The 17,850-nt window shown below is 39.5% G+C and overlaps 2 protein-coding genes across 8 annotated transcripts in view; both read right to left on the bottom strand.

Annotated features, from left to right (window-relative positions):
• The window catches only part of LOC135198540 (rab11 family-interacting protein 1-like), a 93,318-nt gene extending 92,596 nt beyond the window's left edge, over positions 1–722 (bottom strand). For 3 of the 4 annotated variants that reach the window (XM_064226212.1, XM_064226213.1, XM_064226211.1), the window contains exon 1: positions 546–722. In XM_064226212.1, the coding sequence (XP_064082282.1) occupies positions 546–576 (31 nt within the window). In that variant the 5' untranslated portion in view covers positions 577–722. The remainder of the gene's footprint in view (positions 1–545) is intronic. The other variant, XM_064226215.1, reaches the window with a different exon arrangement.
• Positions 723–4,266: 3,544 nt separating this feature from the next.
• Positions 4,267–17,850, bottom strand: part of LOC135198539 (dynactin subunit 1-like) — a 102,504-nt gene continuing 88,920 nt past the window's right edge. For all 4 annotated transcript variants that reach the window (XM_064226210.1, XM_064226209.1, XM_064226208.1 and 1 more), the window contains 7 exons: positions 17,576–17,848; positions 16,641–16,773; positions 16,086–16,288; positions 15,845–15,964; positions 15,501–15,656; positions 14,350–14,439; positions 4,267–6,151 (listed from right to left, as the gene is read on the bottom strand). In XM_064226210.1, the coding sequence (XP_064082280.1) occupies positions 6,008–6,151; positions 14,350–14,439; positions 15,501–15,656; positions 15,845–15,964; positions 16,086–16,288; positions 16,641–16,773; positions 17,576–17,848 (1,119 nt within the window). In that variant the 3' untranslated portion in view covers positions 4,267–6,007. The remainder of the gene's footprint in view (positions 6,152–14,349; positions 14,440–15,500; positions 15,657–15,844; positions 15,965–16,085; positions 16,289–16,640; positions 16,774–17,575; positions 17,849–17,850) is intronic.

Raw genomic sequence — 17,850 nt, forward strand, 5'->3', positions numbered from 1 at the left:
GTAGTAGTGGCACAATATCCTTGTGCTAAACCGGGATACAGAATTACGTTTTTATTTATTTATTTGTTTGGTGCTGAAGAAATGTAAAACCAAATTTTTCTCACCTTGAACCAAAGTTTATTAAATAAACTACCTACTATATGATAGCTCATGATGGTTCCGTAAACGAACACAGACTTAAATAGGCTAGTTAACCTAACTTGGAAAGCATCACTTGTGCTGTACCGTAACTCATGGCGTTATGACACATTTAGGGTCTACCCCCGCCCCCCCCAAAATACCTACCCAACACACCAAAAGCATGAGTCAGATCACATCTAATAAATCAGCCTATTACAAAGCAGCATTAAATACATTAATTACCAAAAAGAATGTACGAATATTGTGCGAATACAATAAAAACAGGCAAATACGTTACGTTATCTTGATGAATAAAGGAAAAAAAAAACTTTCGACGGTCAGGTAGGCTAACTGTACCTGCGAGGTTTCACAGGTGAGAAAACCTCCCAGTTTTGACCTTATTCCCCAAACTGCCTTACACTTACCGGTAACCTGGATGTGCGTTGGTTGCCACATTTTATAACCATCCAACTAATGGCAGCAAATATCCCCGACATAAAACTATCCGAGAAATGAACACGCGCAAGTCTCACACTAACGACGAAAGCAAATAATTGCACCTTCACTCGACCACCTTCTGTCAAATACTGACAACTCAGGCCACTGGCCACCTCAGCTCAGCTGGCAGCGTTCAGCAACTATCCCATGTTAGAGTTGCCAATTAGTACTTTGAATATTATTTATATCAGAGTCAAACAGCTGACAGTTTACCGTTCCTGAAGAGGTTGCCCATGATTCGCTTAAAACCGAGATGCACTTCATATAACATCGAACCTAAATGCTATTCAGTTATCAACCCCAGCCCCCCTCAAAACCATCTTGCTTCGTCTTTGTCTAAGTCTCTTGTTATTTACTACGATGTCCCAAGATCTAGTAGAACTTGCCATATCCGTTAAGTAGCCAAGACGGCCGTTCGAAAATTGTTTTACCAGTTTTTACCGGGTTATTTCCTGAGACAAGATGTGATCTACCTGTGCAGTACTTATTAATTAACAATGGTATTATGAATTTACAGTCTGACATATAACCAAATTCCCGTCATGTCGTAGTAATTATTGTTATTGTATTTTGAGATTTCTGAGTTGGCTTTCTTACTTCGGAAATAGTCTCTGATCTCTATGACCTTTTAACATATGAACGCGGACTGTTCTTTACGTCTATGGCAATAAAAGACGTCTAGGAAATTGCTTCTGGCAATATGAAATTATACTAAAATGCAAAACACTCATGAACTTGAAATTACACATCGTTTGCTTCTCTTATGATACACTAAGGGTGTCCATAAAGTCTGGGTACATAGGGAATTTTACTTTTTTTTCTCCTCAGAATGAAAATGGCTTTGTCTAAGGAAGAACGAATCGATTTGGTACTCTTAAGTGGACGAGAAGGATGGTCTTATCGTAAAATTGTGGAAGAATTTAACCTTCGACACCCATATCGTCAACCTATTTATTTTACTGCCGTCGGGAAATTGGTCAAGAAGTTTAAAGAAACAGGCAGTGTGCTGAAATCGACGGCAATGCTGATCTATTCCATCGAGTTCACATGAATTTTGTAAAACGCGTCAAATTATGTATTGATATTGATGGAAATCATGTTGAAAATATTACTTATCAACATAAAAATTGAATCAAATTATTTTGTTTTAAGAATTATTTGTTTTTACTATGTACCCAGACTTTATGGACACCGGATTTAGAAAAACAAGCCAATCTTCAGAGCCTTGAAAAATATCAGAACTATTTATTTATTTATTTATTCATGTGGGGAGGGGCTTTAACACTGTATGTGGCTTTTTATGCTTATGTAATATCTAAAATGGTGTGTGTATTTGATTTCTAAGTGCGATTTAAAATGGTTTGAAACATATAAATTTGATTATAGCTTTAACAGTACTAACTTTTAGCAATCTGCTGACAAGCTACTTTTATATTTCATAACATTCCAAGTTTCAATTGTATACATTAAAAGTTCTACTGAGCAAATAATTTCGAAAGGGCTCGGTGCCATTGCTTACAACCTGTATCTATCCCAATTTTAATAATAGTCTTGCGTATTACAATGAGGTCTACTAATGTTAGCAGTACTTTGTGGACTAATCATGGTGGTCATCAAATAGTAAATGCCAAAAGAGCGTAACCAATTTGAAGACAGGAGACTACATGTATACTTCAATGTAGCATTCTTTATGCAATGAAAAGTACTGCAGTGAATTTGATGTTTTAATTGGTTATCAGGGTCACTAGTCCAAAAGTCCTGAGCGTGTACGAAAGATGATGGAATTTAGAGATAATGATACCAATGAAATGAACTGTTATACGTATTTGATCTTGTTATACCTGTGGCAGCTTCTCGTCTTCGGTTACCTTTATGCTTGTATTTACATAGCTCCATCATATTTTAATATTCATACCATTTATGAAAGGAAAACCTGTTGCTGGTACAAAAAAAAAATAAAATAAAAACAATTTGATGACAATAATTTTGAGCAGCTTCTAAATACACCTCAGATCACTGAAAATTATCAGTTTCTGTGGTGGCATGTTTTTAATAATCTTAACTGCTGCCCATCTTGCCGATAGTTCTTCTGCACACAATGAAGCACTATTGGTTGAGAGAATGGTTTGTCTCATAGGCTGATTTTGCAATAAATCCTACACCAGATAGCAGTTATTACCATTAGTAGTAATTCATATATGTTCCAATGGCCAAGGGTAATGCACAACTTGTGAGCATATGGCTTACCTAATACAGATTCATACATTACTATGCATATTCCAATGACAGGTAGGTTCTAATGCTCCAAGAAATATTATGTGTACATTTTCTGATAAAATTCTGCAGGAATTAACTTTGGTCGAAAACTATTTCAATCGTTGAAGCCTCTTTCACTTAGTATGGTTCCTATGTCCCATGATGTCCTAAAGAGGCAATTCACAACTTTTATCTTGTAGTGCACAGATTTATTCCAGTAGGACTTAAATTCTTCTGTGGAGATTCTCAGCACATAATTATAAACTAAATCTGAGAATGTAAAAGAACCAGTACATGCAAGCCACGAGTAATGCATGTACACCTTCACATATAAACCCACATGCATTGCATGTGGTTTTAAGTGATGTTTGTTTACACATATATTTCAAACTAAGGCCTGGTCGAAGTCCAGTTGTACATGCACCACTTGTGGCTTCTATGTTTTGGTTCTTTTAAGAACTGTGCTTTGAATCAAGTTATAATGATGTGCTAAGAGTCTGCCCCAAAGAATTAGTCCTACTTGATGAAGTCCTTAAAAGACAAAAGTCGTGAATCATATCCGTGTAATCATGTGAAGTAATTACCATACAAAGTGCATACAAGGGACTCCAGCAATGACAATATAGTCCCAGCAGAATTTAAAATCCGTAAATGTCAATACGTATTTCTTCCTGCAATGTAAGTTCCCATCTTTGGAATATGCATACTGTATAAGCTTTGTTAACTTATGCCATATACCCAAAAATTATGTACATCATATGCGATGCATGTGGTTTATTAATTTTTACAGAATTGATAGGAGGTACAGAATTAAAAAAGTACAAGACAATGAAAGACAACGCAAACATGCAAGTGTTACTGGTACATGCTGTATTTACACCATTCTTGTATCACTATTAGTATAATGACCAAATCAAATTGGAATAATCCCCTTCATCTGGGAAAGTCCAACTAATTAAGAGTTAGTCTTCTTAATGGAGACAGAATAGGAGCAAAAAGTGCCAATTCATTGCCAAATTATGCATTACATAATTATTGATTATTGGTATTATTAGTAGAAAGACTTCCATACTTTCCATCTGTTACATTACTACTAGAAATTTTCTACCATTTCTTTACATATTTCATTATCTAGATCCATGGTCTTTGAAAAACTCTGGTGACAATGTTGGGTTTTGTATTTGCTTGAAAATATTTTGGCTTTGAATTTTAGTTGTATTTTTCACCTTAGTTGGCCTTCCACTTATTATTTTGCTACTTTTGTTTCATCTCCTCTCAAAGGAGAAATCATTCTTCTCTTTTTATGCATGTGTGCTTTCCATTTATAAGTGTGTATCAAAGATTAAGCCTTAAAGGTTTAAAACTGACATTCAAGAAAAGGATAGTGAAACATTCTATAGTCTGAAGTCAACTTATTTTTCATTCTCAAAATATAAAGTAGTATGGAAATAGTAATGCTAAAAGAATTTTTAATAAATTAATGCGCTTCATATGCCACTATATACTATTACAGTATAATCTGCATTACAACAATTGTACATAAAGCTAACCTGTACTAGTGCTGTTGAAAATATTTGATCAAAATAAAAAGTTGTCATTTACACATACCCATCACCATGAAATTTAATATTCTATACATAATATAGAACATTCAGAGAGTGAGTACTTTAAAATGTATATTGTTAACATATTACCATTAATAGGTAACATAAAATGCTTTTCTACCCCTAACCTAGGACTGGAGCTCTGGTTGGAAATAAGGTGACTGAAAGACGACGTAAAATAATTTTAAAATCTCTCTATTTCTTGTTAGCTTTCTGTCACCATATCTATCTGGGGAACATGAACACATTCATTTCCTACTATAACAAAACCAAACTGTTTTCCAGTTATGAAAAATGTAAAACTCATCTTTTGAGGGAGATCTAATTCGTGGATTGTATTTAATTTTACTTTTACTACACAATCTACAGAAGCAGGAGACGTAACATTTTCAAATATATTTACAAAATGATCCATAACGTCAAGCCTCCAAGTTCTGTCAAGCCTCTAACATCCAAAACTGATTACCAACACTCATCTCTCATTTTAATATTTTCTATTACATTTTTTTAGAAGCCAAAAGTTGCTCTGCTTTGAAGTCTGTCTAAAGTTCTCTTTCAAACATAATAAAGTTACTACTCATGACTGGAAAATCATTAAACATTTCTACGTGTTTCAACAATGCTGGTTTATAATTTATGAATTAAGTAACGTAGCTGTTATAAGTGACTATGACTATGATAGCATTTTATTAATAACCTTGCAACTCTGTAAAAGGACAATCCCTTTTCTCTTGTTGTGCAGTAAATATCTTCGCACAAATCACAAAGAAAAGCGAAAACATATATAATGTTCGAAGGATATGGATCTAAATAAAGATATCTTTAAAAATTACATATATTATCCCATTTACAGACATTTGTATAGTCCTAAAAACTCCACAATAGAGAACATCATGAAACCAAGCCTACAATGACAGGACAAAGATCCCAAGAGGATATATTTACTAAACAAGGTTTAAAACCACAAAGAGACTTCCGTACAATGCAAACAAATACATATGATGATTAGGGAAAGATGACAGAGGGAACCAGACATTTTACACGAAAAATTACAAAGATATTGAAAGTGTCTTTGGCATAAAAAGCTTTACAAAAGACAATAATTTCTAAAATATATTCCAATTCTACTAAACTAAGAAACAAGGCAACGTCTCGAAATAAATTATTTTTTGCTAAAGCAGCACTGTATTATCAAAAGCATGGAAATTCATATTGAATATGCTTTACATTATTCAAAAATAATATTTTATCCTTAACCTTATTTATAAGGAAAATTCTTTCATCACAGATATATTTTGCCCATCTGTACCACTGAGGGTACAGAAAATCCTTAGTATCATTCCTAGTTCCAACATTACTGTAACTTGAATTTATGATAACACACCAAAAAATGAGCCTCTCCACACTGTAAGCAAAATAATATTCTTTGATTATTTACATTTAGTTTCATAAAGCAATTCCAAGGGGAGTGCATTTAATTACCCTTGAAAGAATCAAAAGAAAATGGGCATAAAATCAGCACCTTATCCTTATTTTAAGAGTCTAAGATGGAGTTTTTGTAGGTGATCAGGCTGGAGGAAAACACGCACTGGTTCTGTTGGGAGAACTTTCTCTCCCTTTCCTCCTGGGAAAGTTACTCGTCCTATGCATGTCAATTCCTTCTCATCCATTGCCTACAAGAAAATTGGACGAATTAAAGAGATGGAAATGAAAGACTATAACACAAGTTAGTAAAACTGTAAGTACATATGGACTTGGGACCAGGTAGCAAGTTAAGAATGAGTTAAGCTCAAGATTAAAAAATCCTGACATTTCTACCACATGCACCTACCTCACTTTGCCAGCTTTTAAAAATTATATTGAATGAGGGAGAGACATCTACACTCTAAATAAGTAAAAAATACATAATCTAATCCTTAAACATGTAAAAAAATATATTACAATACATAAAACAAACATGCATAGAGTATATACATACCCATAGTTACATAACCTACATAAACAGCAGCTATGTCCATCATTCATTATAGGAGTATAAAATAAACTGGTTTTTTTTTATAACTGTTTACAGTACATACATTGGTACAACAGCAATATGCAAAATACCCAGTTGCAATATAAGAGCTCATAAAAAAAAACATTCGAATACTACTTCAGATCCTTACCAAAGTGAAAATTCAAGATAGAGTAAGTAACTTCTGTTCTAACTCATTGATGAAAGTTTTAAGCAAACAAGCTGGAAATCCATTTATGATGCAGTTTATCACTAAAAGCTGAAATATAAAAATAATAACACCTCTGTCTACTAAACAGACTTCGGTAAATCTGCAGAATTGCACACTGAACTCTCCTCAAGTGAATTTAGTTGGTATACTAGAGAAAAATGCTGGAAAACCTAGTATGAGAAAAATTAAAATCTAATCTATTGTTATTTTTGTTAGAAAAAATTAATTAAATTTATTCTTATAAGCTTCATTAACAATGCTAAAAATGAGCCTACTACATATGGGTCAATATTAGTCCAATGTAAGAAGTTTCAAGAACTAGAGGATATACAGATATCATGTCAAACAATACATCTCTATTAGTCAAAACCACTCCATAGTGCCCCTTTCCATCCTATCTATTACATCTGTTGCTAGTAAGAAAGGGAACCTTAGGTGTTTCCACCTTATGCAAACCTGAGATCCTAGTGACATCTTCCGATTGTTTCTTCCTATAAATCAGTCCACAATGCAAGTCAAAAAACACATTCACCTACTGGCTTGGAAAATTCCTTCTAAAAGCTTACAAGTACCAGATGGTGAAACAACACAATTGAAGCTGTGCAATTAAGTTTTAAAGCATAAAATCAGAGCCATCTTTATACTTTTTTGGTATCTGAACAATTTGGATCTACAGTAAACTCCATTTTATCTGAAACTCTCAAGCAACCAGTATATTTTTTTTCAACTATTGCTCAACCAAGAATTACTGAGAGAGAGAGAGAGAGATGATGAGGAGAGAGAGAGGCGGAGGAGAGAGGAGAGAGATGAGGAGAGAGAGAGAGAGAGAGAGAGAGATGAAAAACTCTCAAGTAGGTAAATTGCATTTTTCCTAACATACAAACATGAGGTCTTTACATATGGGGTTTCCTTTCAGTACAAGCTGAAACCAACTTTTTAACTTAAAAATGTTATTGTTATAATACAATTAAGTTTGTTCATACTTACCTGGCAGATATATATATAGCTGTATTCTCCGAAGTCCGACAGAATTTCAAAAAACTCGCGGCACACGCAGTGGGCGGCCAGGTGGTAGTACCCATTCCCGCCGCTGGGAGGCGGATATCAGGAACCATTCCCATTTTCTATTCATATTTTATCAGTGCCACTGTCTCCTGAGGGAGGTGGGTGGGCACTTAATTATATATATCTGCCAGGTAAAGTATGAACAAACTTAATTGTATTATAACAATAACATTTTGTTCATGAGACTTACTTGGCAGATATATATATAGCTGAATCCCACCTTCGGATGGTGGGAAGAGACAGAATAGGATTTGTAGGAAACTTAAATTAAGTAGATGATATACACCTTGGTTCCTCACCTGTTAGCAAAGTAGACTCTGTGATTACTGTCACTACAGCCTGCTTGTGCTTAATCAGAGTTGCCAGCCAGGTGGAGACCTGTAGTGCTGGTGCGCTCTGAATGCTCTGTCAACGGGGACGTGACCTCAATGTGACAAGAGCATAGAGCCATACAAATGAGGGCAACGAAGCAACTGACCACCACCTGACCAACTAACAAAGACCCCCTGAAACACTAAGCTAAAAGATGGGAGGTCTTCACCAAAGCCTCACCACAACCAAAAAAACACATCACTAAAACTAACCTAAACCTAACTAAGGGATAGGGAGAGAGCTACCTTCAGCCCCCAAGACTGTGTCTGCAGAAAAACGTATGGCCCAAGAGAACAACAGTCCTCGTATATACGTTCTCACATCTCTCAAGTAGTGTGAGGCGAATACTGAATTGCTCCTCCAAAAAGTGGCGTCAAGGATGTCCTTGATCGACATGTTCCTTTGGAAGGCAAGCGAGGTTGCAACAGCTCTGACCTCGTGAGCTTTTCACTCGCAAGAGGCTCAAATCGATCTGTGTGGAAGACGAATGAGCCTCTTTAATGACGTCCCTCAGAAAGAACGCCCCCAAAGCGTTCTTGGATAACGGTATATATCGGGTCGTTTAAAAAAAAACGAACACCAGAGATTATCTGAGGGACCTCGTACTTCTTTAGTCTTGTGGGACATAAAATCTTTAGAGCCCTGACAGGGCACAGGACTCTCTCAGGTTCTTGGCCCACAAGGCTTGTCATACCCTTGATTTCAAAGCTCCTTGGCCAAGGGTTCGAAGGGTTTTCATTCTTTGCTAAGAAAGTGGGACCTCAAAGAGCAGACAAGCATTGTCCCCTTTGAAGCCCACTCTCTTTACAAATGGCTTGAATTTCGCTAACTCTCTTCGCCGTCGCCAGAGCAGTTAGGAAAAGAGCCTTCTTAGTCAAGTTCCTAAGAGACGCCTTCATGTAGCAGTTCGAAAGGACTCGACATTAACAGTCTAAGGACTAAATCCAGGTTCCAAGAAGGAGGCCTCGCCTGAGGTATCTTGGATGTCTCAAAGGATCTCAGGAGATCGTGAAGATCCCTGTTATCAGACAGGTCTAGTCCTCTGTGTCGGAAGACTGCCGACAGCATGCTCTTATATCCCTTGATGGTCGGGACCGCCAGCTTCTGCACATTTCTTAAAAAAATATAGCAGGAAATCGGCTATCTGGCTCACAGAGGTAGAAGGAAGAGGAAATTCCCTCCTTTCTACACCATGGCCCTGAAGGAAGCCCACTTCGACTGGTAAACAGCTCTCGAGGACGTTCTACCTAGCATTGGCGATCGCCTTTGCAGCTGCTTTAGAAAAACCTCTCGCTCTGGCCAGTTTTTCGATAGTTCTGAACGCAGTCAGACCCAGAGCGGAGAGGTTTCGGTGATGGGATCTTGCGAAGTGGGGCTGTCTGAGTAGATCTTTCCTCCAGGGCAATGTCCTCGGAAAGTCTATGATGAATGACATTACCTCTGTGAACCATTCTTTCGCGGGCCGACATCGGGGCGATCAGGGTCAACCTCGTCCCCTCCGATGCCTCGAACTTCCTTACTACTTCCCCCATGATCTTGAATGGCGGGAAGGCATATAAGTCCAGGTTCGTCCAGTCCCAGAGCAGAGCGTCTAGTGTTTGCTCCCTCATCCCGACCTCCGAAGCGTCGGAAAACAACACTAGGTCTGGGCTCAGAAGCTTTAGGGACAACCCCTCTCGAAACTTCCGAGGATCTAACCACCATCTTAGATGGTTCTTCACCGATTTGGTGATGAAAAAGGGTCGCATCCAGATCCTCTGACTCTCCATTCGTCTGCTAAGAAAAACTGGAGAGGTCTGAGGTGTAGTCTTCCCAGGGAAACAAACTTTTCCAGCGAGGAAATGGTTCCCAGCAGACTCATCCATTCCCTCGCCGAGCAAGCTTCCTTCCCAGGAATGCCGAGACTTTCTCTAAGCCTTGCAGCTGTCGTTCCTGGGACGGAAACGCTCGAAAAGCCACTGAATCCATCTGAATCCCCAGATACACGATGGACTGTGTTGGGGTCAGATGCGACTTTTCGAGGTTGACTAGAAGTCCCAGGGACTTCGCCAAGGCCAACGTGAAGTGAAGGTCCTTCAGACACCTTTCTTCTGACGATGCTCTGATAAGCCAATCGTCGAGATACAGGGACTCTTCTTATTCCTGCAGAATGTAACCATCTCGCTACGTTCTTCATGAGCATGGTAAATACCATCGGAGCCGTGTTCTTAAAACCGAAACAAAGGGCTCGGAATTGCCAAACTTTGTCCCTTAGCATAAACCTCAGAAACTTTCTTGAAAGATGGTGGATAGGCACGTGAAAGTATGCGTCCTGTAGGTCCAAGGACACCATCCAGTCGCCCGGTCTTAGGGCTCCTAGAACCGACTGAGGTGTTTCCATCTTGAATTTTTTCTTTTCTACGAAAAGATTCAGGCTGCTTACGTCCAAGACTGGACGCCACCCCGACGACTGTTTTGGTACCAGGAAAAGTCTGTTGTAGTATCCTGGTGACCCCAGGTCTAAGACCTGCTCCACCGCTCTTTTCGTGATCATTTGTTCCAAAAGATCTAAAAGAACCTGCTGTTTCTCCCCTTGATACGACGGGGAAAGATCTCTGGGAGTCGTTGAAAGAGGAGGAGGGTCTACAAAGGGGATCTTGTTACCCCTGTTCTACTATCTTTGAGGGACCACGCATCTGTATCTCTCTCTCTCCACGCCCCCGCAAAGAACTTTAGCCTGGCTCCGACAGGCATCTGAAGGACTTTCGTCTCATTTAGAGGATTTAGGTTTGAAGGAACCTCTTCCTCTTGCAAGTCCTCTCCCTCGAGGAGCAGCTCTCGAGGAGGAGCGCTACGAAAGGGTTTAACCTTCCTAGGAGGTCGTCCAGACGACGACGTGATAGGGACTGCAGGGACGTCTAGAAGACTGGGGCCAAGAGATCCTGGGTAGCCTTCTCTGTAGGCTCACTGCCAGGTCCCTTACATAGCCTGGGGGAAGAGATGGCTCGAAAGAGGTGCAAAGAGAAGCTCTGCTTTCTGCGATGCAGAAACAGACTTCGCTGTGAAATTGCATAAGAGCGCTCTCTTCTTGAGGAAAGCAGTGCCGAAATGAGACACTAACTCTTCCGAACCATCCCTGACGGCCTTGTTCCATGCATGACAACACATTGGACAGCTCCCCCAGACTCAAAGAATCAGGACTCCTAGATTGAAGATCCAGGACTCCTAGGCACCAGTCTAGGAAGTTAAGACTTCCAGAGTCTTTAACAGACCTTTCATGTGATGGTCGATCTCCGTTGGTGTCCAAGAAATCTTCGCGGACGACAAAAGGGATCTTTTCTGGGCGTCTACCAGACTAGCAAAGTCCCCTTGGGAAGAAGACGGGATCTTAATTCCTACTTCCGATTTGGTCTCATACCAAATGCCGCCTCTCCCACTAAGTCCTAGAGGGAGGCAGGGCGAAAGTCCGACTTGCCCTGATCCTTCCGACGTTCCATCCAGTCCTGCAATTTCTTGAATGCTCTCTTAGTGGACAAGGAAGTCTTCATCTCCACCACTTCCGAAACCTTGCCCGACTTCGAAGACGAAAACTGAGAGGGCGGAGACTTAGGAGCTGCAGGCTGGAACTTCTCCCCAAACAAGGAACGTAAAAGTCGTACCAGCACCTTGTAGTCGGAAACCACCGACGAAACTGACGGCTGTTCTTCGCCCTCCACTGAGTCAGCCGGACTACTATGTTCTCCCCTTCCTCCCGAAGAGCAAAGGAGATAGACCTCTGGAGAGGGCGTGCGCCCCACGGGTCTAGCCTTCAACAAAGGCTTTCGAGGAAGACTAACATCTGCCTCTTCAAGGCGACCGACCTTCCGTCGATCTTTAGAGCTCGAACCACGAAGAGCGTCCTGACCTCGCTGCGCGTCAAGAGAGGAAACTCCAAGTCTCTCTCGAGGAGCGTCCTTACGTTTGACGCTCAAGCGTCCAGCTTTCGCTTTCTCAAAGCGTCCTTCTGAGCGCTCTCAAAAGCCTTCTCCACAGGCAAGCGTCAAACAAAAAGCAAACCCGACGAGCGTCTTCAAAAGCGGTCCTGCCGAGCGTCTTCAAACGCGTCCTCCAAGGCGTCCTGTCGAGCGTCCTCAAAAGCGTCCCGACGTGCGGGCGGAGACAGCGACGAACGAGGAGACAGAGAAGGAGACTGCCTCGTCCTCTTGACAGGCAGTCTAGCGTCCTTCCTTCGCTTAGGCTCAACTGCTGCTGGGCGAGTCTTCCGAGCCATTAAGGTCGACAATTGGTCTTGAAGCGACGCAAGAATACTCTTCGTAGGTGAAGAACCGAGAGGAGGTGAAGGGCTGCGCTTGCGAGAAGACGAGGGGTCGGGGGGGGACCGCCTCCTTCCTTCTTTCTCACAAGGAACAGCAACCTGCCTCTCCGACGCGCGAGAGAAGCGCTCTCAGCGTCGTCCTCGGACGACGTCCTACCTCTCTTCTGTGGAGGAAACGCGTCATACGACGCAGGCGAAGACCGCAACGAGAGCGGAGAGAGGGGACGCAAAGCGTCCTCCCTAGGAAAAGTCCTTTTCAACGGACGCGAGTCACTCCGAGAGCTCCACACCCCTTGCGCGGGGAGGGCGCCTCGGAGGACGAAAAACAGTCCTTTAGGATGCGAGCCTGAGCACGCTCCTTGGCAGCCTGGGAAGTAGCAACAGGTCCTGCCGAAGGGACGCCAGATCGGTGGGGAGCCCCCGTAACCCCCCTCTTGCGGCTTTCGACATGCCCACTCCCTGAGGTCTGGGAGTCCGACAGAGGTCTAGACCTAGAGGCATTATGGGGCCAATCTGACGCCCCCTCCACAACACTAGGGGCACGATCACACACTTTTAATCGAGCCGTTTTCAAGGGCCAACACTTTGGACTCTAGAGTGCGCAATGACTCTAGAATCAGAGAAAGGGCATTACCTTCTCCAGACACAGAACTAGGGCCCTCAGGCAACAACACAGGATTAAGGTGAAGCAAATTCTACTGGTGTTAATATAGGAGAAATGTTACTTCCCTTACCTTTCGTAGAACCGCTTTTAGAGGAAGACCTCCTGATCCTATCGCGCTCCAACTTACGCCGATAGGATTCATACACCTTCCATTCATCCTCAGTCAAACTTTTGCATTCAATGCAACGATCAACCAGCAAACAAACATGCCCCCTACACCCCATACATACTGTGTGGGGGTCTACCGATGCTTCGGTAGCCTCACCTTGCAATCACTCCTTCACACACACTCTGAAGCTCACTGAACTTGATCCCGACATCACGTTCATATAAAAGCCAATCCAAATCCAAAACAGTCCACTCCCACTATCGCGTATGCCAATCCCAACAATCCAGAGGTCAAAACCAAAGTCAATCCAGATACTTATAACGAGTTAAATCCAAAAATCCTGGGCGGAGGTCTGTAAACAGGTGTTTACCGACCGGCGACAGAAAAAATATGAATAGAAAATGGGAATGGTTCCTGATATCCGCCTCCCAGCGGCGGGAATGGGTACTACCACCTGCCGCCCACTGCGTGTGCCGCGAGTTTTTGAAATTCTGTCGGACTTCGGAGAATACAGCTATATATATATCTGCCAAGTAAGTCTCATGAACAAACAAGGTGTTCTTAAGAAATGCTGAATAAATATTTTTAATAGCCTTTCCATTAATGGTTTTTCTCTTGTTTTCTTTTTCAAGCATACAAACAGATCTGCTGTAGGCCTTAAGTGTAAATCAGCCGCCGTCAAAAAATGGAAATTAAAAAAATTCTTTGTTGTTAATTGTTAAAATCAGTATCAAACACAATGCTTATTGTAATGAAAAGAGAATTTTCTTCTGTAAAACCGATGTACATGCAGAGATGCTATCAAAAGAAGTTGAGGGGTTGGGGGAAGCAGGGTCATCAGCAACAAAAATGAATTAATATTTCTGAATAGCAGCATTGCTAGTGAAAATGGAACTTGAATGATATGCAGGATATATCAAAACTTTTTGTCATCTATTTCATTGCCACTTAAATGGTAATTATGTGTATTCTATCCTAATCACTTTGTTATTTGACAAAATCACTACTCCAGCACCCAGCTGATCCAAATGATACTGGATTAGTTTGGATTAGTTGCTAACTACCTGTAACACCATGGGAAACATACTGGGCACAACAAAGCATTCGATTACCTGAATACATAAGCATGGTGCATAACATACCTTAGCAAGCTGAGGAGTTGGGAAAGTTGTGAATGCAGTAGAAACAGATCCACCTGTCTTGCTTGTTGCTACTAATCGAACAATTTCATCCTGGAATATCATGGAAAATGGAATGTATGAGACTTTAATAAAAAAAAAAAGGATGCAGTATTTTGCAAGAACAATATTAACATTAACAAATACCAAAACAGTAAAATGCCCAAATTGTAGTGTCACACAACATAAGTAGGAGGATAAGGTTGTCCTCCAATGCAGATATAAACCAGTCTGTCCCAAATTCAATGGCATTTTAGTAAAAATATAAGTCAATTTGGAAAGTAACAGATTCATAAGATACAACACTAACAATTAGCAAAGGTATCTCACAAACAATTTCTTTCAGCTAAAAAAATAAACAGTACATACTGTACTAATATACGTATTTATGCTGTTATACAAAAATTTTTGATTTACAATAACCTGTTTTTCATACACATCTAGTAATAATAAACAGCCTCATTCATATGGCTCTCCATCCACATCAATTCGAGAATTCTTAACAGATGAAAGACCCCACATTGTACAGAATGATGGAAAAAAAAAAAAAAAAAAAAAAAAAAAAAAAAAAAAAAAGAGGTATTATTATTAAAAGTGCTTACAGTAAAAGGATCATTTTGATTTTGGGACAAATTAGCCCTGGTTCTGAGGTACTCTCTGGGCCAGTGAAAATGCCTGCAATATATTGTACAGAATGAAATAAACATTTTGCTGCAAATTACCAACACAGCCTTTATCACTTAAAACTGAATGCAAATACAGAAAGAAATTGCATATTTTTCATCAATTTGTATTTTTTATAATTGAAAAATCTGAGGTATTAACATTAGGATATCTTCTAGAGCCAGCTGGAAATCCAGTAAAATTAATAAAAGAAAAAAAAAAAATTTGTGTGATCCAGGGACTACTGATTCAACAAAATCAAACTTGTACAACTGACTTCTCTTAAATTAAAACATTATGTATCAACATTATGTACCAACATTTAAAAGTGAAATCATAAGTTACTGGTTAACTCTGACGAGTATTTAAACACAAAAACACATCATTGTTAGACTAATAACAATGAAAAATTCAAAATTAAATGATAACAATGAGGTAATAACTGTGCTTACCTGCAACACCTGTATTTGTGATCGTAACTGATTTATCTTATTGTTATGATTAATGAGATGGTGGGCCGGTGAAGATGAATCAGTGGTCGGAAGTGAACCTGGCTTACGTTTACAAAGATCTACCACTTCAACTCCAGTAATTAAAGCGTTCAGCTCCTGAAAATGAAGATGCATTTTGGTGACAGCAATAACTATATATTCGAGAGGCTACGTAAACAAAATACATGTTGCTTGAAATATTCTCATGAAGGTGAATATTTGTAACAAAATGAAAACAGCCATCAAGAATTTTCAAACAATACCACTGTTCCACATTATATTGCGAAAACTCAAAGAAAGCATACCTTCTGAATTTGAGAAGTTTTGCGTGCCAAGTTGTTAATATGGTCTATAGTCTCCTTTTCTTCTTTCTCATCTTTACCAACATCTCGTTTTTCTTCAGATGGTGCACCCAGCTTCTGGACCTGTAAATTATTCAACAAAATACTACTCTCTACTATTGTGTATCTACTTACAATATAGAACAACATTAACTGGAAAGAGACTTTGTTTCATACATTACACTCTACCTTTACTACTACTGACCTTTAATGGCTTAAGTGATGCTAACTGACGTTGCATTCGTTCTGCAGTAGCACAATGAGAAGCAGCTGTGGCATGAGCAAGAGCAGCTCTCAAATCCTGTATCTGTTGTAACAGCATTGGAGAATCACGAACAACACCACTACCAACTGACGGAGGCTGGTTACTGCCAGACGGTGTGGTAGGTGATGATGGGGACACACCACCTACAAATAAACATTTTAAGTCCACAGAAAGCTGCTCTACATAAATATGTAAAAGGGGATTTTACAGCCGTCAAAATAAATGGAGATGACATCCAGAGGAAGCAGATTACAGTATTTATATAGTGATTCTCACTGAAGCAACCTAAAGGAATTTAGATTTCAAAACTTTAAATGCACTAACAGAGAAATAAAAAACACTTTTAATTCCTTCACAGTTGGATATACTGTACATACATAAATAACCTTCAAAAGTAACCCTATGGAAAGGTATGCACTTTTTCAGCAATCTCCATTCCACTTTTTATAACTCTGACTAAACACAAAACATACAAAAATCAACATTACAACATACCTGGCAATGATTGGGAAATAGCTTCATAGATTTTCTTCTTATTGAGGGCTTTCAATTTCTCACGTAATTCTCCCTTTTCATTTTCTAGACTTTCAATATCACTCTGGAGGTGGTCCATGGTTTCATCATACTCCTGCAAAAATTCATCATGTCTCAGGTAGCATTATAAGTAAAAAAGAATTCTGGTTAGCAAATGTATAAAAAGTCACCATGTCAGATTAGGATGAACACTAATTTAGGTTTAGCAAGGGCTGCAACAGAAAAAAGACCAATTATGTATCAGGATATAGCTAATGAGCAGAATGATAAAATTAGCATTTTTCATGTATGAAAAGTCCTTGGAAATAACACTATAAATTCTGAGATGATAACAAGAGTTTTACAAGATATCAGCATAGAATGCCAACTACTTGAGCTACAGGAGACTGTTTAGTGCATTACAAGATGGATCATTCTGAACTGGAAACAGTGCTGTTTATAGGTTTTTAATTATTCCTATCCTTATAGAAGTCCCACATAAAAATCATAAGGTGATAAATTTAAACATGAATAGGATTTACAAAATCCTTATTTCACAATCAATTTGACTTCTCCTCGAGTCATTTGTCAAGCGTTACAAGGAAAAATAATAAAATTTCATCCAAAGTCAGTCCCATACCACCAACTGGCATTAGAGCCTTTCTTTCAGTGGCATGCACACTAGAATAACACGAAAGGGCAGCTGACTCTACCTTGTAAATATCACCATCATCACCTTTAACATTAATATCAGCCTTTTCCAGAATACACTGATTCCCTTCACAGTCAGGTTGACTGGTAGAGGTAGGTAGGACTGAACCTTGGATCCTGCTAATACAATCACAGTGGTCTATCTTTACTGTATATTTTACTTTGGGCATTAAATCTTTAAAAGCATGATGGGAAAATGCTTTTACCTTTTCTTTCCTTCTTAGCATCATCAGAGCATCATCTAATTTGCGCTGAAGTTTCTCAATGGTTAAATCTGCATCCCTTGTAGCTGTAGATAATTTTTTCTCTGCAATATCACGTCGAACTGTCATCTCACTTAGTTCTTCATTCTTCTGCCTGAGATTCAACTTGATATCCTTGAGATCTTGCTCCTTATTCTCTAACTTATATTTGAGATGCTCTGTGTCTTTCATTTCATTCTTAACAGCCTGAGCTCTCAATGTTACTGGCTGAACAGACT

Source organism: Macrobrachium nipponense, chromosome 22 (genome assembly GCF_015104395.2).
Source record: "Macrobrachium nipponense isolate FS-2020 chromosome 22, ASM1510439v2, whole genome shotgun sequence".
Classification (NCBI taxonomy): domain Eukaryota; kingdom Metazoa; phylum Arthropoda; class Malacostraca; order Decapoda; family Palaemonidae; genus Macrobrachium; species Macrobrachium nipponense.